At 36.8% G+C, this 27,395-nt stretch overlaps 2 protein-coding genes across 2 annotated transcripts in view; one reads left to right on the plus strand and one right to left on the minus strand.

The window, feature by feature from the left end:
* The window catches only part of LOC120429957 (frequenin-1), a 156,916-nt gene that overhangs the window by 47,576 nt on the left and 81,945 nt on the right, over positions 1-27,395 (plus strand). The window lies entirely within an intron of this gene.
* LOC120429955 (uncharacterized) lies at positions 24,626-26,668 on the minus strand. The gene is made up of 2 exons (XM_039595048.2): positions 25,547-26,668; positions 24,626-25,467 (listed from the first exon to the last, which is right to left on the minus strand). The coding sequence occupies exons 1-2, from the start codon at positions 26,582-26,584 to the stop codon at positions 24,688-24,690; spliced, it is 1,818 nt and encodes a 605-aa protein (XP_039450982.1). The 5' UTR covers positions 26,585-26,668; the 3' UTR covers positions 24,626-24,687.

The raw sequence follows: 27,395 nt of genomic DNA on the forward strand, positions 1-27,395 counted from the left end.
TTAAGAAATTTAAGAATTTTAAGAATTTTAAGAATTTTAAGAATTTTAAGAATTTTAAGAATTTTAAGAATTTTAAGAATTTTAAGAATTTTAAGAATTTTAAGAATTTTAAGAATTTTAAGAATTATAAGAATTTTAAGAATTTTATGAATTTTAAGAATTTTATGAATTTTAAGAATTTTATGAATTTTAAGAATTTTAAGAATTTTAAGAATTTTTAGAATTTTAAGAATTTTAAGAATTTTTAGAATTTTAAGAATTTTAAATTTTTTTAGAATTTTAAGAATTTTAATAATTTTAAAATTTTTAAGAATTTTAAGAATTTTAAGAATTTTAAGAATTTTAAGAATTTTAAGAATTTTAAGAATTTTAAGAATTTTAAGAATTTTAAGAATTTTAAGAATTTTAAGAATTTTAAGAATTTTAAGAATTTTAAGAATTTTAAGAATTTTAAGAATTTTAAGAATTTTAAGAATTTTAAGAATTTTATAAATTTTAAGAATTTTAAGAATTTTAAGAATTTTAAGAATTTTAAGAATTTTAAGAATTTTAGGAATTTTAAGAACTTTAAAAATTTTAAGAATTTTAAGAATTTTCTGAATATTAAAAATTTTAAAATGTTTGGTATTTTATATTTTTTTAGATTTTAAATAATTTTAAAAATTTTTTGAATTTAAAAGGTGCTCACACGAAAGATATCAAATCATCATGGAATTATTTCATTCAAAGAAAAACAAATATTCAACATGAGAAAAAGTTCATCAGGGAACAAAAAGGGCTCCACAAAAAAGCCCGGAGAAGCTTGTTAAACCATTAGGGACTAATACAAAGTTGCCTTCACCGTCCCACAAAGGAAAAAAAAAGTCTCAAACCTTACTTTTCACCACCTTCAAGTAAAACCCTCTCAAAAAAGGGACTCCCCCCTCGAAAAGTTATCGTTTCAATAAACATCTCGCCTTCGCACCCACCCCAAAAAAAGGACGGTCCCCACCCGGAAACGTCCGCGCGCCATGACAAGATGTTCCGCCCGGAAGTTGTCCAAATTGGCCGGTCAATCAACGGCGCGACACGAATTTCAATCAAAGATGGCGCTCGCGCGCCCAGCTGTCAACGCGTTAATAAGCTGTCATAAATGGTCAAAATGGGTCCAAAAAAGGCACAAATTCCCTCGGGTCAATTTTTCAATAAAATCAGCTTAACCCTCGCGATGATCCTCCAAGGTGAGCACACACAAATTTTTATGTATTTCCCAATTCGGAATTGGACCTTCGTCAGCAACCCTGAACCGCCGAAGGGGTTCCAAGGAAAAACGGATAAGAAATTCGGATCTATTTTGGGGGCGCAAAAGGTGGGGTGGGGGTTTGGACCGGTTTTATCTGTTTTATTTTTTTGTTTCGTTTTTATTTCCCTCCGTAATCGACGCCAGGGAGTCTCGAGCGAGGGTCCAATTAGATTCCGCTCCGGTTAGAGTAATTCCGTTATGATGGATGCCGCCGGCTTCGATTATTTCACGGGGAGTGATCGAAATTGGATTGGGACCGTTTCTGGGATCATTTTCACAGTGGCGAATCCCTCGGAGTGATGGGGCAGTGTTGCCAGGGAAATGATTAAAGAAAGGAAGAATAAAATCCAAGAAATCGTTGTTTTCAATAATTGAGGAAACAAAGAAATAACATCTGAGAACAATGAAGGTCCATAAGAGTCTTACCCCTCGAATTTGACAGATGACTGCGAGCAAAACAATGTAAAAGGAACAAAGATGATTTGTCAAGCAATAGTTCATCCCTCTTAAGCTCACGTTTCCAATAAACCCCTAAATAACTCTTTATTGTACTTTAAACTGTAATATCGCCCAAGTTAATCTCCTCCATTTGTCGAAATACCGAAAAATAATGACTTCGTTTTACGAGGGTTCTTCCAACCGGCAAGGTGTATCATCGCAAACCAACAAACCGGCACCTTCTCGTTCCCACCACCCTCAAAACGTCAAAACTATAAATTTCCATCACCTTAATGTGCGCTACACGCTCAAAAATAACGAGGCGAGTTGGAGCAAGAAGTCATTTTTCAATACCCCGTCTTCTCCTCCTTTTTGACACAGAAGATAACGGTCCTCCACGCATCTGAAAAAAGGTGAAGACATAACCTCAAACTCCGACTCCCTCTGCTTCTTTTTGCTCACCGATAAAACCCCGTTATCTGCGTACAAGTTTTGCCATTTGTTACGTCAACAGGCGGCGGCCCACACCCCACGTGTTTTCACGTGCGAAATAAAAGCGAAGCAGGCGTTGAGTCAATATTTCCTGAGGTGAGAACAGGTTGCTGAAGTTATGATGTCGAGAAGCTTTGGCAACACTGAAAATCACAAAGCAACTGTCAAAATTTGTTGACGAATGCACGCAGATTTCGTCAGAATCGGTCGTACTCAAAATTGAGTAAAGAGATAAAATTTGCTTTTTGGCCATTGTTGACAACTTCTATTCTGGAATCACTCAAACTCAGGTCATGGCCTACTTTTGTGCAACATTCCGGATCGGTTCCATGCTCCACTGAATAATTCAGAGACAATTACTAAACCAATTTGTCCCCCCTCCTTCAGCTCCACCTACACTGTCGAAAAATAGAACATTTCCATTGTGCGCGTTTGACAGCTCAGCAGCAAAATCAGAAAAGGCGAGGGGGGGGGGGGGAGGTCAAGCTTCGACAAACAAAGCCAGTGACTTATCCCTCGCCGTCGCCCTCTTCCTTCTCGAGAAAGAATGGAGAAAAGAACGACCAGCTGGCCGATACGGTGCGGACTGCAAAACGGATTAGCCTTTTGTGTACCGTTGTTCAGTCGACCGGGGCCAGATGGTTCCCGGAAATCGGGTTCGTCAGGTTATGTTTGGAGTTCCCCGGAAGGCATCACGGGCTTCGCTGGATTTGAGCAGAAATAATGCAATTTTTGAGCGGGATGAAGTTTGAGCTGCGTGTTAAGGGATGGCAACACTGCAATTGGAATGAAAACAAATACTTTTTGTACTCAATTTTGGGTAGTTATCGAAATCAAAACACAAAAACAAAAATACAAAATAAATATAAAAATACACAAATACAAAAATACTAAAATACAAAAATACAAAAATACAAAAATACAAAAATACAAAAACACAAAAATACAAAAATACAAAAATACAAAAATACAAAAATACAAAAATACAAAAATACAAATATACAAAAATACAAAAATACAAAAATACAAAAATACAAAAATACAAAAATACAAAAATACAAAAATACAAAAATACAAAAATACAAAAATACAAAAATACAAAAATACAAAAATACAAAAATACAAAAATACAAAAATACAAAAATACAAAAATACAAAAATACAAAAATACAAAAATACAAAAATACAAAAATACAAAAATACAAAAATACAAAAATACAAAAATACAAAAATACAAAAATACAAAAATACAAAAAAACAAAAATACAAAAATACAAAAATACAAAAATACAAAAATACAAAAATACAAAAATACAAAAATACAAAAATACAAAAATACAAATATACAAAAATACAAAAATACAAAAATACAAAAATACAAAAATACAAAAATACAAAAATACAAAAATACAAAAATACAAAAATACAAAAATACAAAAATACAAAAATACAAAAATACAAAAATACAAAAATACAAAAATACAAAAATACAAAAATACAAAAATACAAAAATACAAAAATACAAAAATACAAAAATACAAAAATACAAAAATACAAAAATACAAAAATACAAAAATACAAAAATACAAAAATACAAAAATACAAAAATACAAAAATACAAAAATACAAAAATACAAAAATACAAAAATACAAAAATACAAAAATACAAAAATACAAAAATACAAAAATACAAAAATACAAAAATACAAAAATACAAAAATACAAAAATACAAAAATACAAAAATACAAAAATACAAAAATACAAAAATACAAAAATACAAAAATACAAAAATACACAAATACAAAAATACAAAAATACAAAAATACAAAAATACAAAAATACAAAAATACAAAAATACAAAAATACAAAAATACAAAAATACAAAAATACAAAAATACAAAAATACAAAAATACAAAAATACAAAAATACAAAAATACAAAAATACAAAAATACAAAAATACAAAAATACAAAAATACAAAAATACAAAAATACAAAAATACAAAAATACAAAAATACAAAAATACAAAAATACAAAAATACAAAAATACAAAAATACAAAAATACAAAAATACAAAAATACAAAAATACAAAAATACAAAAATACAAAAATACAAAAATACAAAAATACAAAAATACAAAAATACAAAAATACAAAAATACAAAAATACAAAAATACAAAAATACAAAAATACAAAAATACAAAAATACAAAAATACAAAAATACAAAAATACAAAAATACAAAAATACAAAAATACAAAAATACAAAAATACAAAAATACAAAAATACAAAAATACAAAAATACAAAAATACAAAAATACAAAAATACAAAAATACAAAAATACAAAAATACAAAAATACAAAAATACAAAAATACAAAAATACAAAAATACAAAAATACAAAAATACAAAAATACAAAAATACAAAAATACAAAAATACAAAAATACAAAAATACAAAAATACAAAAATACAAAAATACAAAAATACAAAAATACAAAAATACAAAAATACAAAAATACACAAATACAAAAATACAAAAATACAAAAATACAAAAATACAAAAATACAAAAATACAAAAATAAAAAAATACAAAAATACAAAAATACAAAAATACAAAAATACAAAAATACAAATATACAAAAATACAAAAATACAAAAATACAAAAATACAAAAATACAAAAATACAAAAATACAAAAATACAAAAATACAAAAATACAAAAATACAAAAATACAAAAATACAAAAATACAAAAATACAAAAATACAAAAATACAAAAATACAAAAATACAAAAATACAAAAATACAAAAATACAAAAATACAAAAATACAAAAATACAAAAATACAAAAATACAAAAATACAAAAATACAAAAATACAAAAATACAAAAATACAAAAATACAAAAATACAAAAATACAAAAATACAAAAATACAAAAATACAAAAATACAAAAATACAAAAATACAAAAATACAAAAATACAAAAATACAAAAATACAAAAATACAAAAATACAAAAATACAAAAATACAAAAATACAAAAATACAAAAATACAAAAATACAAAAATACAAAAATACAAAAATACAAAAATACACAAATACAAAAATACAAAAATACAAAAATACAAAAATACAAAAATACAAAAATACAAAAATAAAAAAATACAAAAATACAAAAATACAAAAATACAAAAATACAAAAATACAAAAATACAAAAATACAAAAATACAAAAATACAAAAATACAAAAATACAAAAATACAAAAATACAAAAATACAAAAATACAAAAATACAAAAAAAGGTTATGTGTCAACTCAACTGCATCTTTTTTGACAGGTGAAAATGTGTAAATAATACTGCACTTATTTTTGGGTAGCTGTGTTTATTGTGTTGATTACATGTAAAAAGGATGAAAAACAACTCTGTCAAAATAAAGCACACCACACTTTAATCAATTTCCCTTCACTTTCCCCCCATAAAAAAAAACCCACAAAAAAGGGTCGACTTCCGCAAGACAAACGACTCTCCATAAACAAACAGAACCCATTAGAGTCGTGTCATGTCGTCACCCGGAAGCGGCGCGCGAGAGTGTGTGCCGGTCACGTCCGGAACTTCCCGAAGCCTAGTTTCGCAACAACAACAACAACAAAAAATGTAGTGCCGGAAGATCGGCCAGAAATTAATGAACCCCATAAATCGCATCGCAGTAGTCGCATGACGCACACTGCCGCGCAACAGGGTGCGACCTCGCACTACGTGACAGGTCGAACGCGCAAACGTCACGCGGTGACGTTCGCTCCTGTCACAATTAATAATCGTTACCGGAATCGTTCAATTTTACGACGCACGCAGCTTTCGGTGGTCGTAAAAACATTGCTGGACCCCTCGGCAAAAGGGGGGCAAGATTTATGACTTGTTGAATCCCTGCCGCGTGGTGGCAGTGTTGCCGGAAGAGTTGCCATGGAGCTAATCATTTGTTCGGTCATTTCCATGGGCACTGCTGGATAGAGAAAAAAGAAAAGGTGATGGGAAAGAATGTAGCTTGCTGAGATTGGCCGCTAGGTGGGGTGAGAATCTGGGATGAGGCGCAACGTAATTTATGGCTAGCCATTCATCCTGGACCGGAGATTGTTCGTTGGTCGTCGCTTGACCACTCCTCACGCAGGAATGCAGTCCAATACATTTGTCTTGCCTCTTCCGGAACCGGAATTCGCAGATTCAAACTGACGTCTTCCGTAAATGTAAACAAACTTATATGTTTGGTGTTTACATTTGTGAAAACGAAAACATCAAAGATGGCGGCGCCGGGCGCCGCACCAACTGTCAAAATTCAATTTGTTCGTCGCCGTCGCCGTGGAAGTTACTTTGCGCGACAAATTTGGGTCCATTTTTCAGCGCCGGAATTGCTCTTTTCATATTTCATCGCAGCAGGCGACGTCGCCATTGGAAAAGTTTTACCTCCAACAATGGCGGCGACGGCCGCCGCCATTACCGCTTTTCTTTTCACACGAGCTTTCGTCGAGGGTCAACTATTTCCAACCATTTTCAGACAAAGGTCGAAATTGGATCACACTTGCAAAAGTTTTCCCCTTCCACAAAGAAAACACGCCATCCGCGGACCCCTCAGCGTTCATCTAAGCAACCTGTTTGGACAAAAAAGAAAAAATACATTTTTTCAGTCCCGGTGACAGCTGGGCGAAAGTTTGCCATAAATTCCCGTTGCGTGCGAAGATGTGACTTGGCGCCATCTTTTTTTTTTCGTCGCTGACGTTCATTCACTCGCCACGGCCAACTTGATTTGCGCCACACGAAATAAGATGAAAGCAACTTGATCGCATTAACTGTCACAGGGAGCTGGGAGTTTCGCCATTTTTTTTTGCGGGCTAACTTTGTGTTTCAAGTGTTGGTGCTAGCTGATTTCGTGACAACGCGAACGTGCCCGGAATGTGCGCTGGCCCTCCTTTAAAAGTTTCCTGGACGAGGTGTCAACTCCAGTGGTGACAGATGGGAATTGTCCCGGGCGGCCACGGCGTTGAAAGGAACCTTGCGAGAGATGGAGAGTTTGTTAATTTGAAGAATTTAAAGATTAAAGTCGGAATGTGGTTTAAAATGTACTCAAAATTGGGTTACACTAAAACAATCTTGTATCAGCGACTACGTTTGACAGTTTGCGAGTAAAAAAATGCGTTACCTCACTGTTGACTCACATTGAATAGTGTTGATTCAAGGCCATTCAGCGTGAACTGTCAAAACAAAAAAGCATCCCGCTTACCATTTAACGCAGTGTTGCCAACTTATTCAAACGAAAAAAAGCAAAAAATTACCACCAGAGTTTAAAATTTCAAATTAATGACTTCCAGTGACAAGATAAATCTCTCTTTTCCCTCCAATTAAGTTCACAAGATGGCGCCCCCTACTCAATATCGCACCCCTTGCAAAAATTCACTGACCCGAAAAAATGTCACAACTTTGCTTCAAGGGAAAGCCAACTTTTGCTCCACCGCCAGCTTTTTCTCCCATCAAATTTTCATCAGAGAGCCTGCTGCTGCTAAATTTGATTAATGGCCCCAACCCCCCTAACCTAACCTAACCTGACCTAACTTCCTGGCAACGGAACGGTAGAGGATTAACCCGACGGGCAAATGGGCACACTTGGCCAGCATTAAAACATAATTGTGGCAATTTGACGTTTTTCTTTTCTTGCGTCAGCAATGGTCACTTCGATTTGACTGAGAAGGGGAGAAAATTTACTTTTTGTTGTTGTGATTTCCCGATTGCTGTTTCCGTCGTGTTGGTCAAAGATCGCGATGACCTAATTTTGCCAATGACCCAATTTCGCGCTAAGCAACCAACCGCCGAGTTATCGTGGAGGGTCGAACAATTTTGGCAACACTGTCACTTTGCACGCTTAACTGAAAACAATTTAAAAAAACAACTTCTTTTTCATTTTGGCTTATTTTGCGTGCAAATGGCTCAATTTTATGTCAAAGGACATTTTTTAAGGACAAAATATCCACTTAGGATGAATGTGTGAGACATTGAACATGTGAATAAATTAGATTTAAATCCCAATTTAAAAAAATGCCACCTTTTTGTGTTTTATATCAACGTTGCTACGGTTTTCGACGATAATGTTATCGTTCGGTAGCTATTGAATAAAGGCTTTTAAGCTTTTTTTTTAATTTTTGGATATTAACTCATTTCCGAGAATAACATTTCAAAGAAGGGTATTTTTATGAAAATAATTGAAAGAAACCAAAAAAGGCCAAATCTCTTAGAATAATTGACTCTTTTTTGGTTTCTTCCAATTTTCAAGTCTTAAAAAAAGAAAGGAAAATTCTTTAAAAAAATTACCTTACTTTTTTGCGCAGAAAATTCTTACTCAGATGAAAATGACAAAATATTAAGCATCGTTAAAAAATAAAAAGGGGTTTTGTGAACATTATAATCTCTATTCCTTTAAAAAAAATTACAAGATGTTCAGTCGTTTGAAACCCAAACTTTAAATCATAAAAAATAGCATTTAAAAAAAATGTGAAATTTTGGGAATTTTTCACCTAATAAAATTTATTCATAATTTTACATATTCGTGAAAATTTTACAATTTTCTGCAAATGATTCTTATCTAGTAAAAATCTTCATACAATTTTAGTCCGTTTGACCCATGCTGTTTTTAAAACAAAAAACGGGTTTTAAAATTTGGTAATTTTGTTGATATCTACATTACAAATATGAAAAAAATTAGTATTTTTAAAATACTCGGTATATTGAGAATTTAGCACTTAAAAAATATAATTAAGTAAAAAATTATACACATTATGGTTTGGAAAAAAATCATTTAAAAATAATGCAGTATTTTGTGATTTTTTTTTTGAGTTGTTTGCGAATAACTCTTACCATGAAATCTTGAGTTTTTTAAAGGTCCAATAAACAAATTTATGTTTTTGCTTTTTTTTTTAAATCGCCTTGAGTCAGGAGTTTTTAAAAACACCCAAAATGAAGAAAATGTACGTATTAGACTTAAAATAAAAATCCAAAAATTCTACAGCATTTTATATGAAAAGCAGTAGGGTGGCCCATCAACAAAGTGGTTTTATTGCGTATCTTTTTTGTATTATTTTTGGCAATTTTGGTGTCTTCGGGAGATATTTCGAGCATAAAAATACGCGTCTTTTGAAATGTCAACGAAGTCGCTAGGTTATTTTGGTAAAAAGTTACAGCGTTTTTAAAGTTTTTAATAGGCCTTTTTCAAATGTTTGTATCTTTTCGAGGGGGACACAAAAAATACGCTCCGCGGTGCATCTGAAAGCTTAAAACTTCTTCTTTAATATGAATATAACATCTCAAAAGGGTTTTTCTTAAACCCAAGTTACAGCGATTTAAAAATGGTCATTTTATGAGATTTTGTATAATGCTCTATGAGAAAATTTACATGAATATCGCATTAATCAGTATCAAAACAGCTCTTAGTGAGCTCAAATGCAGGTAAAATTGGTTTGTGGACAAACGTGGTCGAACCTGGTTTTTATGACAACTAGGGTGGTCTTAGATGACCTAGGGTGGTTCATATTCGTTCATTCTTCTAAGATATGATTTTTTTGTATTCGCATACAAAGAAAAATAAAAAATAAACATTTTAAATTAAAATACATAACCTGTTTTAAATAGTAAAGCAGCTTAGGATATGATATCTTATTAGGGTGGCTCAAATTAATTAGAAAATAAAAAGATTAAAGATTAAATATTTTGTCCACATTTGGCCACAAAAAAAATCGACTGTTATTTGTATTTTTTAAATAGGATAAAACTTTCCATGTATTTACTATGTTAAAGGGTGCCATTTTGCATCATTAGTTGTACCATGCAAAGCTTTATACAATTTTGCAAACGCTGTAACTTTTTACCAAAATGACCTAGCGACTTCGTTGACATTTCATGTCATGTCATGTTCATGTCCCGAATTGCCAAAAATAATACAAAAAAAGATACGCAATAAAAACACTTTTTTGATCGGCCACCCTACTGCTTTTCATATAAAATGCTGTAGAATAATCTGATTAAGAGATAGAGATTTGGTGTCTTCGACAAAGTTGTTTGAAATGACTAGTATTACAATACTGCCGAAGAAAGTATACCTCTATCTCATCTAGAAGCGAAGATAGTTTTTGAAAATATTAGAAATTGTTGGACCACCCTAATATCGTTTTGACCAAAAGATGTAGAATTTCATTTTTAACAAATGCTTCTTGGACACCGAAGCTCTAAAATGCATCCCTGAAGCGAAAATAAATTATTCCTGCTAAATGTGCGTTTCCGACCACTGTGCGATGTTGTAAATTATGAAAATTTTAGTAATGCAAATAAATACGGTATTTAGTAAAAATGGTTTACTTAAAATATTGGTATATTTGATAAAATTTGAGGGTTTTCAAAAAATACGGAATTTTGCAAAACATTACAAAATTTTACCTTTTAATCTAAAATCTAGTGAAAATTCTTTTCAAAAAATCTAGTTTTAAAAATCGTGACAAAATTTACAGATTTTTTTTAATGAAATGGTATTTTCAGAAAATACAGTATATATCAGCATTTTGGGAATGTTATACTTAATAAATTGAATTTTGTGAAAATGCATACACAACTTCAAGTGCGTTTTTTTTTGTTGCTTTAAATCTTAATTAAATTTTAGTTTGTTTGACCCATGTAGATATGCAAATTTGAGTATTTTACAAATTTATACTCCAAACTTTAGAATTTTTACAAATGCACATTAACATTTGTTAAAAATAAATATGAAATTTCATGCTAACAAATATAACTGAGTAAAATTTTATACAAAACCTCGTGTGGTTTGCAAAAGTTATTAAAAATATTGCAGTATTTTTTGAAAAAATATCTACTCTTACCTAGTAGAAATCTAGAGTGTCTTAAAGGTTCAATAACAAATATTTTAAACATAGCTTTTTATGTGTTTTTCAAATCGCCTTGAGTCAAAAAAATGTTTATTGGACCTTTGTTAAAAAAAACTTCCAGAAAATTTCTGAAAATTTGAGGATTTATATAAATACAGTATTTCGTGAAAATGTTATACTATACTCAAATATTGTTGATAAATTTGATAAAAATTTAGTATTTGCCAAAAAAAATAGTATTTTGTAAGCCATTACAAAAATGTACACTTTAATCTCAAATCTAGTAAACAATTTTTCAAATTTTTGCGTCGTTTGATACACATGTTGCAAATTATGTAAATTTAAGTATTTTTTTTTCGAAAAGTACGGTATTTTGAAAAAAAAAATAGAATTAAATGTTAAAAAATTTCTCACTTATTGAAAATTGGTACAACATTTTCCGTCGTTTGATAACAAAATATTGTTTTGAAAAAAAACGGTATTTTGTGAAAATGTTTATATTGAATTGTAATCACTTGAAGCTAGTTAAAAATTTACAACATGTTGCGTCATTTAATATTGCAATGTAAGTACATTTGAGTAATTTCCAAAAATACGGTATTTAAAAAAAAGAATTTGATGTAGAAAATGCAAAACTAGTGAAAATTGGCACAGAGTTTACCGTCGTTTCTTAAAATTTGTAAATTTCAACAAATTATTTATTTATTTATTTTATTTTTTATTTTGTTATGCAACTCGGATGTACTGCAATTATTAATACTGACAAGAAAGGACTTGGGGCGTAATCTAACCGCAACTTCTTTCAGGATGCTTCTTTGTTTTAGAATTTATTAAATTTTTGTCTTGTGAAAACTAATAAAAAAATAATCGTCGTTCGAAAAAAAATAGAAGAGTTCAAAAAACAGAAATTTGTAAAAAAAAATTATCATTAATCTAGTAAAAATGCCTTCAGTGGTACTTAGAAAAAATGATTGTTTTTTTTTCAAATTTGTGTGCCTTCTAAAAAAATTACCTTTGATGAAAATTTTAGGTTTTTTTTTAGTTTGAGTTACGTTTTGAAATTATGAAAATTAAAAAAAAAACAAAAAATAAATCTGTATTTTGTATGACAAATAAAGTGCAATAAATTACTCACTTTGTTAACTTTTGGCGCATACGACCTTACGAAAAGTACTCAAAATAATTTTCTTCTAAAATCTGGCAACTCGGCCAAATTCTGACGTTTGCTGTCCTACACGATTATTTACACATGCTCCCTTAATTCGTTTTCAACTCAATTTTCTCGCTAGAAAGAGTTCGAGTCCCGCAGATTGGACCGGGGGCAATCAGTGAAATGGGATTTCGGGCCGTTCTTCTTTCTCATGTAGTAAGCAGAACACTTATCGCATGTATGCCGTTTGGCCCAACCCCGTTCGGGGCCAACCTGCATAATCAAGGACCTTCAGCTCTCATTCCGAGCCGGGTTTTATCGCTCTTTCTGCATTGACAGCGCCATTTTTCTTCTTCCTTTATTTTTTGCTGGTTGGCTAGCTTTGTTTTTGTTCCGCCACCACCATCAAAGCAGCCTGCGACGGCACTCACTCCAGATTTTTGTTTTCGTGTCTTCCAGCCTACTTCAATTGATACGGGGCTGCCGGGATTCTTGCTAGGATTGTTGGTTCTATTTTCGCCCCAGATTCTTTATCACGTTTGACAGTTCGCAGGGGGTCCCCGAGGGGTCCGCCCGGTGATTTTATTGTGAAAATCTGATTTATGAGCGCCACTTTGCTTTCAGTCTAGAAAAAATGCGAAATATTATCGCGTCTAGATGGCGCTGCGTTATCTGTTTTATGGGATCGCGGAAATAGGATTTCATCCGTTTTTATGGAGGTGTTGCGAGAAAAAAAATTAAAATTGATGATGTATGTGCTTTATTTTATTTATTATCACGGTTTCGTGTTTTTTTGTGCTGCACGCTGAACGGAGACTAAGACGTTTCGGGTTTAAACGAACCGTAACAAAATGGCGTTCGGTGTTGTTTACTTTTATGATTGATTACGTTGGATTTTTTCGTGGGCCGGATTTCGGCGGGACGCAGGTTTGCATAAATTGCGTGTAATAAAACGAACAATTCAAGCAATTTTGTTGGTGTGGGAGTAGGCTTCATTGTGGATACTTTTTCATTCTGACAAGTGGCATTACCAAATGGTATTTTCCAGTAAATAATTCAGACTGCCATGATGAGCTGCACTTTTTTGTATTGTCTTACCCCTCGGACGTCATGGTGACAGTTTGAATATACACGGTCGTCGAAAACAGCACCATTATGAATTAAATTTTAAATTGGACTCGTAGCCAATTTTAAATTTAATTCATTTGCTTGTTGTGCTCTGTCTTGCAAATGACAGCTTAAACGACTTGGTGACTTAATTTCGCCCCGCAAAAAGGAAGCAATCATCATTTGGCAAACACATTCAAGGATTCCAAAATTCGACACTTTGGTCTTGCTGCGAAACTGAGCTCGCCAGAAATGTAAATAAAATGTAAATATAAAACCAATATTGCCGCCGTGTAACATCCTTCTCCTCCCCCTCCAAACCATAATAAATGCGATGAAAAAAAATTGAAACAAAAAATAACCCAAAAGACAAACCAAAATTAGAAATTGGCATCCCCCTCGTCCCTTCCTGTTCCGCATAACCCACTGCGACCATCATCTAGCCAAAAAAGAAAATCAACGAAAACAATATTCGCCAATTTGTTTACCCCATCGCGAACAAAGTGACAGTTAGGGGTATCCATTTTTTTGTTGTTATTGTTATTGTTTTTTTTTTTTTTTGCAAAATGGCCTCCTCTCCAATATTTTGTACCATTGCACAGTGGTCCAGATCGCAAAATTAAGTGGAAAATGGATTTTCCGAAAAATGGTGACGTTTTGGAGCTTTGGTGTCTTCAGAAGAGTTGTTGCAAATGGAAAGGGGCAACTTTTGGTTTGGTTCAAAATTAGGGTGGTTCACGATTAGGGTGATTTTGAAAATCTAACTTTTCAGGAATATTTTTGGGAATTTTTTTGTCTTCTAAAAAGTTGATGGGCTTGCCAATCCAAGCAACTTTGTCGAAGACACCAAAATTTTATCTCGTAATCTACGCCTTCTATGACCAAATTTATAAAAAGCATCTGAGCAAACCTTCAAAAATCAGTTTTTTGAACGTGGCAATTCAGGGTTAACTTTTAGAGAAAAGTGATATTCGGAGCACTTTTAGAGCTCTACAAAACAAACATTTTCATTTTTTGACATGTCAATTTGGACTTAAGGGTCAAAAGTTACAGCCATTTTAAGGTAAAAAAGATGCAAATTTAAAACTTAAATATCTCAAAATGGCGCAAGCCAAATTTTAAGCACTAGGTTGCATTTGAAAGAAGAGATCTAGCACTACAAACGCTGAAAAAATCTCAGGGGTGTTTTTCTTTAAACTTGAGATATCTTCATTTGAAAAAGTCTAATTTTCAAGGGAAAACCATATGGGACCACCCTAACGAAATTCGAAAATTGTCCAAATATATGTTTTTCCATGTAATTTTGCCCGCTGAATCTGAATCTGCCCTCAGAATTGAGCCAAAATGTCAACAAATCGATTTTTGGTCATATTTTGGGTTTCCATGTAAAATTATCATTTAAACCCAAAATATGACCAAAAATCGATTTGTTGACATTTTGGCTCAATTCTGAGGGCAGATTCAGATTTAGCGGGCAAAATTACATGGAAAAACATATATTTGGACAATTTTCGAATTTCGTTAGGGTGGTCCCATATGGTTTTCCCTTGAAAATTAGACTTTTTCAAATGAAGATATCTCAAGTTTAAAGAAAAACACCCCTGAGATTTTTTCAGCGTTTGTAGTGCTAGATCTCTTCTTTCAAATGCAACCTAGTGCTCAAAATTTGGCTTGCGCCATTTTGAGATATTTAAGTTTTAAATTTGCATCTTTTTTACCTTAAAATGGCTGTAACTTTTGACCCTTAAGTCCAAATTGACATGTCAAAAAATGAAAATGTTTGTTTTGTAGAGCTCCAAAAGTGCTCCGAATATCACTTTTCTCTAAAAGTTAACCCTGAATTGCCACGTTCAAAAAACTGATTTTTGAAGGTTTGCTCAGATGCTTTTTATAAATTTGGTCATAGAAGGCGTAGATTACGAGATAAAATTTTGGTGTCTTCGACAAAGTTGCTTGGATTGGCAAGCCCATCAACTTTCTAGAAGACAAAAAAATTCCCAAAAATATTCCTGAAAAGTTAGATTTTCAAAATCACCCTAATCGTGAACCACCCTAATTTTGAACCAAACCAAAAGTTGCCCCTTTCCATTTGCAACAACTCTTCTGAAGACACCAAAGCTCCAAAACGTCACCATTTTTCGGAAAATCCATTTTCCACTTAATTTTGCGATCTGGACCACTGTGGCATTGTTTTGGGATCCCAATCAAAAGGAACCGCAGCTCCCCCACAAAAAAAGCTTGTTATCAACCGGTGTGACGCCGCCGCGCCCGGAAGGTAGGCAACGTGCGTGACGCGCGTTTTTTTTTGTTCTCCTCCGATTAATGGGATTCCCGGGAAAAGCCGGTGTGATGCTGGTTTGCGAGTGGCTTCTGGGCGCTCTTCTGCTTGGGGGTGCTGCTCTGGGCTGCTCGTTTGGTGTGGGCTGGTGCTGGGGCACGCCCGCGAACGGTGGGGCTCGGCTGTGGCGCGGCGATCCTGGGCCAGGCGGTAGAGAGGTTATTTAATGGGGGGGGGGTGGGGGGCGGGCAAGCGTGGCGGGGGGGGGTGGGGGGGGGGGGGGGGGGGGGGGGGGGGGGGGGGGGGGGGGGGGGGGGGGGGGGGTGGGGGGGGGGGGGTGGGGGGGGGGGTGCGGGGTGGGGGGGGAGGGGAGGTGGAGGGTGGGGGGGGGTGGAGGGGGGGGAGGTGGGAGGGGGGGGTGGGGGGTTGGGGAGGGTGTGGGTTGGGGGGGTTTTTGGAGGTTTTGGGGGAGGGTGGGAGGGGGGGGGTGGTGGGGGGGTTGGAGGTTGGGTTTTGGAGGTTGTGGGGAGGTTGTGGGGGGTGTGGAGGGGGGGGGGGTTTTGGAGGTGGTGTGGAGGTTTGGAGGGTTTGGGGAGGGGTTTGGAGGAATTTGGGGGTTGTGTGGAGGGTTGTGGGATGGGTGAGTGGGGGTTGTGGGAGGTTTGGGGAGGGGGTGGGGGAGGGGGTGGGAGGTTTGGGGGGAGGTTTGGGGAGGGAGGGGGGGGGGGGGGGGGTTGGAGGTTTTGGAGGGGTGGGGGGGTTGGGGGGGGATGGGGGGGGAGTTGGAGGGGGGTGGAGGGTGTGGAGGGGGTGGGAGGGTGGGGGGGAGGGTGTGGGGGATGTGGAGGTTTGGAGGTTTTGGAGGTTTGGAGGTTTTGGAGGTTTGGAGGTTTGGAGGTTTTGGAGGTTTTGGAGGGTTTGGAGGTTTGGAGGTTTGGAGGTTTGGAGGTTTTGGAGGTTTTGGAGGTTTGGAGGTTTTGGAGGTTTGGAGGTTTGGAGGTTTTGGAGTTTGGAGGTTTGGAGGTTTGGAGGTTGGAGGTTTTGGAGGTTTGGAGGTTTGGAGGTTTTGGAGGTTTGGAGGTTTGGAGGTTTGGAGGGTTTGGAGGTTTGGAGGTTTTGGAGGTTTTGGAGGTTTGGAGGTTTGGAGGTTTTGGAGGTTTGGAGGTTTTGGAGGTTTGGAGGTTTGGAGGTTTGGAGGTTTTGGAGGTTTTGGAGGTTTGGAGGTTTGGAGGTTTTGGAGGTTTGGAGGTTTGGGGTTTTGGAGGTTTGGAGGTTTGGAGGTTTGGAGGTTTGGAGGTTTGGAGGTTTGGAGGTTTGGAGGTTTGGGGAGGTTTTGGGAGTTTTTGGAGGTTTTGGAGGTTTTGGAGTTTTTGGAGGTTTTGGGAGGTTTTGGAGGTTTGGGGGGGGGTTTGGAGGTTTTGGGAGGTTTTGGAGTTTTGGGAGTTTTGGGAGGTTTGGGGTTTTGGAGTTTGGAGGTTTTGGGGGTTTTGGAGGTTTTGGAGGTTTTGGAGGTTTTGGGAGGTTTTGGAGGTTTTGGAGGTTTTGGAGTTTGGTGGGGTTTTGGGGGTTTGGTGGTTTTTGGGAGTTTTGGAGGTTTTGGGAGGTTTTGGAGGTTTTGGAGGTTTTGGAGGTTTTGGAGGTTGGGGGTTGGGGTTTTGGAGGTTTTGGAGTTTGGAGGGTTTTGGGAGGTTTGGGAGGTTTGGGTTTTGGAGGTTTTGGGGGGGTTTTGGGGTTTTGGGTTTTTGGTTTTGGGAGTTGGGGTTTTGGTTGGGGTTGGGGGGTGTTTTGGGGGTGTGGGTGGGGTTTGGGAGGTTTTGTGGTGGGTTTTGGGGGTTTTGGGGGTTTTGGAGGTTTTTGTGGGTTTTGGGGGGTTTTGGAGGGGTTGGGGTTTTGGAGGGTGTTTTGGGGTTTTAGTGTTATAGTGGGTTCAGTTTTGTTATTTATTGTGTTTTTTTTTGGTTTTTGTTTTTGTTTTGTTATATTTTTTGTTTGGGTATTTTTGTTTATTTTTTTATTTTTTTTATTTTTTTTATTTTTTTTTTTAAAAATATATAATTTTTTTTTTTTTTTTTTTTTTTTTTTTTTTTTTATTTTGTTTTTTTTTTTTTTTTTTTTTTTTTTTTTTATTATTTTTATTTTTTTTTTATTTTTTTTTTAATTTTTTTTTTTTTTTTTTTTTTTTTTTTTTTTTTTTTTTTTTTTTATTTTTTTTTTTTTTTTTTTTTATGTTTTTATTTTTTTCGTGTCGCGTTTGTGTTCAATGTCATTAACCAATCTTTCAAATATCGACTCATCCCCGCATTTCAAAAAAAGCTCGTTTTAAGGCATTCCGGATTTAATCGTATCCCAATTCCCAAAAAATAAGGTGCGGGGGAATGAGGACATACTTCCGGTTTGAAACAGTAGTATTTTGGTTTAGGTAGGACTATGGAAATTGGGGGATATTGGTTTTGGACGCTGTCCGCGGGGGAGAGGGTGTGCTAAGTCAAAAGAAATAGGAGAAGAATGTATCCGAAAATAAAACTATAATGATATCTTCGGTTGTCTACGATAATAAAAAACAAGAAGTAATGAAAAAGAATATAAAAAAAAATAATATAAAAAAGATAAAAGGAAAAAGAAAGATAAACAAAATAGATAAGAAACAATATAGATCAATAAAAAGAAAGAACGAATAATAGAGCTGCATAGCTGTACCGATGCTTCCGGCTCCTGCTGCCAGCCGGAATTACAACATGCCAACTGGGCAGATGTATCCCGGGACGACCCCCTTTTCTGCGCCAGGAAAATGCCAACATTCCGTCGTATCACGATTAAGATTGTGATCTTCTTGCTTTTTCCTGCCGCCCAGTCTTATTGTTTTTCTCTAGTCTGTTTAGCGACGGAGGGTTCTGGGTGCAGGGTGTCGAATCTACTTTTCCCAAAGTTGGTTAATTTTAAGGTCAAATATCTTTTGAACAACACGACTATTAAGATATTGACAGTAATTGTTTTGGGTTTTAAATCTTACACTGTAGAGGTTAAAATTCTTTTGGGTCCTTGAGCTAACTTTCATTCCTTATTTCACCTTAAAGTCACTTTCAAAATATTGCTCCTACTCATTTTTTTTAAATGTAAACATTACACTTTTACAAATAGTTTCGCATTTCTGGGTTATAGTTGGTAAATATTGTTTTCCAAACTCTTTTTTGTTCCTGATTAATCTAGCTGTCAAAATAATGCACTCACAATTAGAATTGCTTAAATTGTGGTTAATTCTAAAAAACAAATTTTTTCTGGTTTAAATATTTCTTTTGGTGGGGGGGTGATGGGTCGTCATGGCTAGGCGGTTTGGCTTCGGGGTGGGCGGTGGGGCCCGTGTGTAGTGGGGCTACTCTTATTATGCGAAAGCGTTGTCCAAATTTTTTTTTGCACTTTAACCTAATCTTGCTCGAATTAAGTTTAATTTTTTTCACTTTGTCTTTTTCCGAGTTTCTTTATACCTGCTTCGTCATTTTTGGCCGGGGGCGTTTGTCGTTTCCTTCTTCCTCCCAACCAGCCCGGAATTTGGCTTCACGTGTGTTTGTTCACACACACCCCTTCGACCAGCTTGTATCACCCCCACCATTGTGATTAGACCCCCCATTTCTCTACTTTCGCATGCGTTAAAAAATCAGTGTTCCAGGGTCGTAAAATTCCGCTACTGCCGCGCGTTCATGTCAAAACCGAGTTTGTTTGAGATGACTCCATTTTCTGGACATGGAAGAAACCCCAATGACGTTTCCCAGCAATCATCGCCTCCGGGCGAAGTTACTGATCGACCGGTACACTCTCTTTAGTGAAATTAATTAATTTCGAGCTCCAGAGAGTCTGGTTAATGTAGTTGTTTGGGTCTTTTTTGGGGGAAGGGGGGGGGCCAGGGATCCTGTACGGGGCCTTAGTCAGTAAAAAAATAAACATTTGAAGTATAAGTTTTATGGTTATATGAGCTCTGTCATTTGGTTTTTATGCGTGGGGGTTTTTTGGGTTTATGGCGGTTCGGCAAGTTGAGTTGGAAGAGGGGGAGAGAGGAAAGGGGAGGAAATGGAGGATGGATATAAGAGAGGGGTGAGAGTGGGGGGGAGAGAATATTGACAGAAAGGGTTCTTCGGGGGGTTTTTTTTTTTTGTTTTTTTGTTGGAACGGGTTCTTACTTTCTGCCGATTAGGTTGTCTGTGATTAATTATTCTGCGGGGCAAAAAAGGGTGAGTGGATAAAAGAGAGAACTTTCGAAACTTGTGGTTTTTTTTTTATTTTGCGCGTAAATTTTTTTTTGTTTTTTCTTCTACAGCCAATTAGAAGAAGAAGAAGAGAGAATGTTTTCTGCCCAAAGTTATGGGGGGTTTGGGGGTTTGATTGTTTTTATTTTTTGTTCTTTTTTTTGATGACAGTTTGCATCTTACTGTGGCAATACAGTTCTTGTTGATGTAACACTACTAATTGAGGCAGGTTTGAAGTGAAGTTTCATTTTTATTTAATTTAAAAATAACTTAAATGTCTAAAAAGTTATTAAGTCCACTTGAACGTGTAGCTTGTTTGACGTTTATACACTGTTAACTGATCTTCACCAAGTGGAAAGTAATTTAACCCAATCAATTAATTCGAGTCAATGAAGAATCTGAATAATGCTTTTAACTAAGAAATGGAGATTTACCCAATTTATTAAGGCAGTGTTGCCAGCTTTCTTTTAAAATCTGCCAAAAATAATTAGAGTTTAGTTCACCAATCGTTCATCGTTGCAGTCTGCCCATTTCCAACCTTAAAAAATCCTAAGACAACCAATCGTGTTTGACTTTTATACACTGTTAAAAAAAAAGTTCATTTAGTGGAAAGTATTTTAACCCAATCAAGAAATTGGAACTTGCGATGATTTTGAGGAATGTTTTCCAGTGAAAAAAAAGATTCACTCAAGTTCAAAGAAAAAACATTTATCAAGGTTGCCAGTTTTATCACCTCAAAGAAACAAAGAATTTTGAACAGTGATACCATTTTTCTGGAATTTTCATGCACAACTCAATTTATATTCGATTTATCAATCGTTTATCATTGACGTCTATTCAGTGTCACCTTTACAACTTCCCAGAACAGCCGCCGGGAAACAAATCACCTGCTCCGAATCGATATTCACTCTCACATTTCGAAGAAAGGACCTTTTGACAGATCGATCTTCTCGTTTACACAAAGATGGCGTCACCCTTCAACTAGCAAATCAAGCAAAGCATTGTAAATGGGCTTAAGGCGAACTGTGTAAATAGAGTTCGTTCCCAACGTAAACATCAACTGACGTAAGCTGGTCGGAATGTTTGTTTACATTTTTGCTTGTTTGACCCATTTCCAATGTTCTGCTTGAAATGGCGCAGGTGTGACGCGTCCTTGAGCGTGCTTTCCAAGGAAAAACGGACTGATTCGGTTTGACACCTCCTCCCTCCCCTCTTGCGGGTGGAGGGGAAGAGGGAAAAGGAAAAAAAAAAGTACTAAATTATTGTTTGTTTTTTTTTTTTTTTGTTTTGCGGTCTGATAGTTGAATTTTTTCTGGGTATTGAGTTTTTGTAGGTGTGCTTGTTCGCGTGAGAACAGTATTTTGATCGATCGGGTGGTGGGATTTTTTAGTGAGGAGGTGGGCCCTCTTATGCTGTAATTTGAAGGGTTGGTTTGTGTGTTTGTTGGTTTGTGTTGTAATGATATTTAGGTTTTACAAGGGGGTGTTTTTATTGTATACCGTTTATTGGTGCCTGGACTGAATGTGCGGGGTTGGGTATGGTTTGTCAGAAGTTAATTCTTCAGATGTCAACTTTTTTATATTATTTTGGTGTGTGTTTTTGGGCGGTACTTTTCTTGTTGAACATAATTTTTTGCACTCATGGGGTTTATTTTTTGTATATTTTTTTTTGTAGCATTTGCGGACTTTAGTTGGTCCCGATGGAACAAAAGGCAGGGGGACTTGGCGGAGTTTAGAGATTGAGTTGAAACATGTGTTTGATAGGAGGCACCTTCAAGGTCACGGCGCCCTCCCCCGATACTACCCAGACTTTCCTTGGATCGGCGCCAGTAGGCGACGATAGGATTTGGGTAGGTCGTGTGGGCTGGGGGGGGGTGCTTGTCCGTTTTTGGGTTGGTGGGTCTGGGGGGTGGGTGTTGGGTCCGCTGGTTGGTGGCTCTCGGTTGGTGGGCGTGGGGGGCGGGGTGAATGGTCTGTGGGCGGTGTGGGTGGGGGGCCCGTGCTGTATTGGTGACGTGGGGCGTGCGGTTGGGTTGGGCCTGGATTGAGAGGGGGGTCGTTGTACTCAGTTTTGATGCGTTAGGGGGGGGATGGGGCTTAGTGGTTTGGCTTGGATTTGCAGATGACGGGGGCTGCGCTGTTTCTTGGGGAGGACTTGGGTTTTTTTTTTTTTTTTTTTTTGTTTTCTTTTTTTTTTTTTTTTTTTTTTTTTTTTTTTATTTTTTTGTTTTTTCTGGAGAGTTCCTGCTTGGATGTCCGGCAAAGGGTGATCGGTACGAGATTGTTGCCGTTCAAAATGTTTTTTTTTTTTTGATTTGTTGTTTTATGAAAGGTTAGAGTTCTGATTTTTTGGAGTGATTTTTTTTTTGAAGAGTTAACGTGTCGCAGGTATAATAGATTAAAAGTTTTTAAAGTTTATATGTTCAGATAAATTATTTATAAATAGGTAAAAACAATTTCGTCAACTTGATATTTGTTTTTTTAAAGCAGTACTTGATCAACTATACTCAGATGACTTTGACAAGTGTTGTGTTTTTTTTTGGGGGGTAATAACAAACAACAACAACAATGGCGCCCATCTCGATTGACACCGCCTCACCGATCAACCTCGTCGATCTTCTGACACAGATAAACGAGCTGACCGCCAGGCTGCAGAACCTCCCAGACCGACTCAACCGGTTGGAGCAGCTGGCCAGTTCCGGTTGCGCAAGCACTGTTTTTCAAAACAAAAAAACTCGCCTCGCTGTGAGGGAAGAGACTCCCAGCACGACTTGGATTCGCCTTCGAAGCCTAAACGTTTTTCACACGTTGTCCTGGTCAAATCTGTTTCAACCTGAGTTCGGCAGCAATCGGTAACGAAGGAAAAGAAACAAAACTCGTCGTGGCTGTGGCTTGGGTGGAGGAGGCTTTTGACGCGGGGGGGGCTGGGGTTGGGTTGAGGCCGAGGGTCTCGTGGGTTTTGCGAGAGGGGGACACCGGCTGTGCGCTGGTGGCGGATGTGTGCAGGGAACCTGGTCTGAGGGGAAGTTTTGCGCTCACGCTAGTGGAAGTCGACCTCGAATACCCTGTATAATATATCGGGCACTGGTCGCAAAGCTTTGAGATAATGTGGCAAGGAGGAGTCTTAGTATATGTAGGAAATTGTGAATTTGAGAGTAGTGAACATTTCTGGGGCTATTGGGGATTGATAGTTATGAGAATATAAAAGAGAAGTTAGGGATGAAATGCCTAAGTAGATAGGGAGCGAGAATGCTCGCATAGGTATGTGTAATGTATCAAATAGCTCAATTAATAAATAAATGGATAATAATAATCAATAAAATTTTATTTTACAATTTTTATTTTTTATTTCACGTAGTGTTTCTTGACACTTCGTTCTTGGCCCATTTACATTGTTCTGCTTGATTTGTTGATTCTGACAAGTGTCAAAAGTACACGCCTATTCACAAAAATTTAAATTTTGGGCAAACTTCAACTCACTTCAAAGCAGCGTTGCCAACAAATTTACTGAAACAAAATAAATGCAGTGTGAATCTTATCTGGAATCCTAATCTATGCGAGAAACAAACGTCAAACTTGCCCGCAGGGTAACAACCGCAATCACGTAGCTTTTTTGGCGTAATTGATATTCAAAGGAAGTTTTCGTCGGACCGGAAATAGAACCGGAGAAAAAAAGACTGCCACATAAAATCTAACGAGCGAGGAGCATCAGCGGGAGGAGGATAATTTCAATTTGGCGTTCGGTGGCTACGTGAGCATTTCGCTTCTGACAGGCGGAAATTGTTATGGAAATTTTCAATCAAAGCAATCGATTTGTTGCGCGGTGCTGTCAACTTCAATTTAGCGTGCACACCGCTGACAGCTGTCAACCACAACAATGTGAATGGGCCAAGGACGAACATTTAATAAACAATCTACTCTGTTCACGTTTTTTGATGATGAAACAAGCAAGATGGACTCTTTGTTTACACCTCGCCGTTGGCCAACTTACAATGTTTTGCTCGACTTTCTCGTAATGCTAAACCGGTAAGTTTTCCAGCCTTTCCCACAGGATAATAACGTTTGGGATTGTTCCGGAAGGAGAAAGTTTTCCGATTTCCGTCAGCGACGCCCCCCTCGGGCTGCCCCTGTTTTGTTATTGTTTACTTTTGCAAAGTGGTGGGCCACAACACATGATGGCAGCGTTGCATTGTGGTGTGGGAAAGTTTCCAGTGAAGAAAATGGTGTTGGCGGTTCTGCTGGCCCCGGAAGGTACATGTGAGTGGAAAAGGTGTCACCGGATGTGGACGGGAGCCCAAGTTTTGTTTATTTAATAAATATTTTGAGAGTAAACACGGGAAATTGGATTTAATTGACGGAAATTGGAATGATGAGGGCGGTGTTTAGAGGCATTGGAATCACATAGAACTGGTTTATTTTGTAAATTTATTGAGATTGTTTGTCAGTGCAACTGTCAAATGTGATTTATAGCTGGCCGTGTTGCCAAGAAATCTATGTACTAGCAAGCAATATTTATTTGACATTTTCTTTTCATCTAAACTGTCAGAATGATTAAAGAATTTTAAGAATTTTAAAAATATAAAAATTCAAGAATTTTTTTAAAATTTTTAATTTTTTAAGAATTTTCATTTTTTAAGGATTTTTATGAATTTTAAAAATTACAATAAATTAAATAAATTTAAGATGTTGTGTTTTTTTTTTTTGATCTTTTGGATTGCGTTTTTTATTTTTTTATTGTTGCTCAATTTGTATTTGTTTTGATATAAGAAATAGTTTCATAGAATCTTAACATTGTGTTGATTTGTCGAGTTCTTCCACTTTTTCTTCAACAAATGCTTCATAACTAACTTGAATAGTTTTCACAGTTTTCAGTCTTTCAACAGCTTCTTCAGAGATATTTTTACAACATCCGAGGGAAACTTTCCCAATGTTTGGACAAAACTCCAGGATATTGTTCACACTGACATCCGTCACATTTTGACATTTCGTAACATGCAATGTTACCAGTTGGGTAAGCTTCTGGCAAATTTCCATCAAAATGTCGTCGTCTACGATTTCCATTTCGAGAAGATGAATTTCCTCCAATTTCGGACAAAGAGAAATCAACTCAGTCAGTAGACTTTTTGACATTTCACACTGTTGCAGACTCATGAACGTCAAGCTGTCCAAATAATCCGACAAATACTCTTTCGAATCGGTCGCATCCACGTAGGCGAGGCTCAGATTCCGTAGTTTCTTGAGCTGCGTAGCCGGCACAAACAAATCGGACCAACTGGCGAGCGTACACTGGTCCAGCTCCAGCGTCCGGAGGTTCGGGAAGCGTCGGAACCAGTTCGACCCGGTTGCGGGCTGCTGCCACAGCTCAAGCCGCAGGGCGTCCAGCTTGGAGTGTTTCCCCACCTCAATGCTTAGTACGGGCACGTCCGACGATCCATTCACGGTTAGGGTGTCCAGCTTTGGCATCGTGTCCAAAAATGACAGCTTTGCCGACCCGTCCTGCTGAACCTGCAGCGGAACATAGAGCGAGGTGAGGTTCTTAAGGTTTGCGCCGACGAATTGGAGACACTGGGGGATGAAAACGGAATTGTAAATTAAACTGGCAACACTGCCGCTGTCAAAGTGACAGCTGTCAAACGCTGCTTACCTGATTCGAAATCGGAGACTGCAGAATGATGTCTTCGATTGTCGGTTGGCTCATAACCAAACTTTGTAGAAAATTATCATTAATTTTATTTTGACTGGCGATGCGTTTCAGTTTCAAATTCTTCAATTTTGTAAGTCCGTACCAAACGTCAAGGTGATAGTCAAACTGAAAGTTCACCAAGGTGTTCTGAACGCTTTCGACAAAGTTTACGATTTTCCCGGCAGCGTTCGGCAGCTTTTTGTCCACAATCACAATGAAATCCTTCAAATTTGGGCAAAGTTTGGCGAACACGTCCAAAAGCTCGACGCGCTCAACGATGGCAATGTCCAACGTTTCCAGTGCCGTCAGCTCAAAGTCCACCTCCGGAACGTCACTAAAAAACAAACTGTCGCCATCTTGGAACTCGAACGACCTCAACGCGGGCGTCTGCCGCAGCATTCCCAGCACCATGTCAACCGACACGTGACAGTCGATCAAAGCAAGCGTGTGCAAGCTGGCGCCAATCCGCGGCCACCAGGCGGCAGCACCGAATATGACCAGCCCGTCAAAGTAGGCTCGCGTGAAGCGGCTGGACAGCGATTGAACCGGTTCGCAGTCGGCCTGGAGTTTGCTTCCGGTTGGCGGGTTCAGCTCAAAACGGTCCATCAGCGTGGCGCTGGTGCCGATGATGCGGTTCCAGCGACGGCAGACGGTTCGGGCGTTGGCCAGCTGGGACGCGGTCAGATGCTGGAAGATCGCTTGCAGCACTTTGGTCGGGAGTTTGACGGCTTTCGGTTCAGTAGGCGATGAACTGACCGGTTCGTCGAACGAAACGGTCGCGACGCCGTCACATGGCAAGACAGTGGGTTTGATATTTGCCGGAAAGCTTTCGAGAGGGGTGAGTTTTGCTTGACAGCTCACGCAACCGGAATCGACCAGTTGCTCCAACCGGCTAAGCCTTTCCGGAAGGTTCTGCAGCTTGGCGGACAGCTCGTTTATCCGGTTCAGAAGATCCGCGAGAGTGATTGGTGGAACGGAGTCAATCCAAGTTGGTGACATTGTTTGTTATTGTTGACAATTGTCAAAAGTACACTTTAAATAGCTATTCGGTACTGATTGTATCGCTTAACTTGACAGTTTCATATATCTGCAACGATTGGTACCTTTAAAGCATCAATAAAAGAAGTCAAATCTGATTGTTTTACCTATTCACATGTATTCTTTATAAGTTTCTTCAAAACTTTAGCCTTTTTTACCTGTTAACTATATGGAAAGAGGGTTATGTATAACAAGCAGCTTTTCCCGAGAATTTTTATTTCTGAGCGCATAAGCTTGTTCATGTTAGTCAAAATTGTCAAAATAAACAAAATGTCAAAATTATTAACTTTGTCAAAATTGTAAAAATTTGGTATTAGAGCCATATGAAAATTTGTATGTACAACGGTAAAAAACACGATCAATAACCATTTCTGAGGCCTTTTTTTTCATTTTAATGCAAAAAAAATAACGACAAGACAACATTTTTTCGATGGATCAACTATGGTCCCCTTGGAACAATCTGTCAAGAATGACGTTTTCTGTCGAGAAGGACCGCGAGGTTAATTTTTCAAAACTGATTTTATAATTCATTTTAAACTCTTTGTGGTTGTACAAAGGGTCAATGTACTCAGAAAAATAAGCTTTATCGCTGTATAAAATAATATCAGCAATCTAAGCTTCATTTTAGGACCCAATCGTCAAAATTGTTAAAATTGTCAACATTTTCAACATTGTCGAAATTGTCAAAATTGTCAAAATTTGTCAAAATTGTCAAAATTGTCAAAATTGTCAAAATTGTCAAAATTGTCAAAATTGTCAAAATTGTCAAAAT

This window comes from Culex pipiens, chromosome 1 (assembly GCF_016801865.2).
Source record: "Culex pipiens pallens isolate TS chromosome 1, TS_CPP_V2, whole genome shotgun sequence".
In the NCBI taxonomy this organism is placed as follows: domain Eukaryota; kingdom Metazoa; phylum Arthropoda; class Insecta; order Diptera; family Culicidae; genus Culex; species Culex pipiens.

What these genes read in the sequence shown, in the direction of transcription:
- LOC120429955 (XM_039595048.2), bottom strand. Translation starts at nt 26,584, where the DNA reads ATGTCACCAACTTGGATTGACTCCGTTCCACCAATCACTCTCGCGGAT. An exon ending in AGTCTCCGATTTCGAATCAG is followed by an intron (nt 25,468 to 25,546) that starts GTAAGCAGCGTT and finishes TTCATCCCCCAG; the next exon opens with TGTCTCCAATTCGTCGGCGC.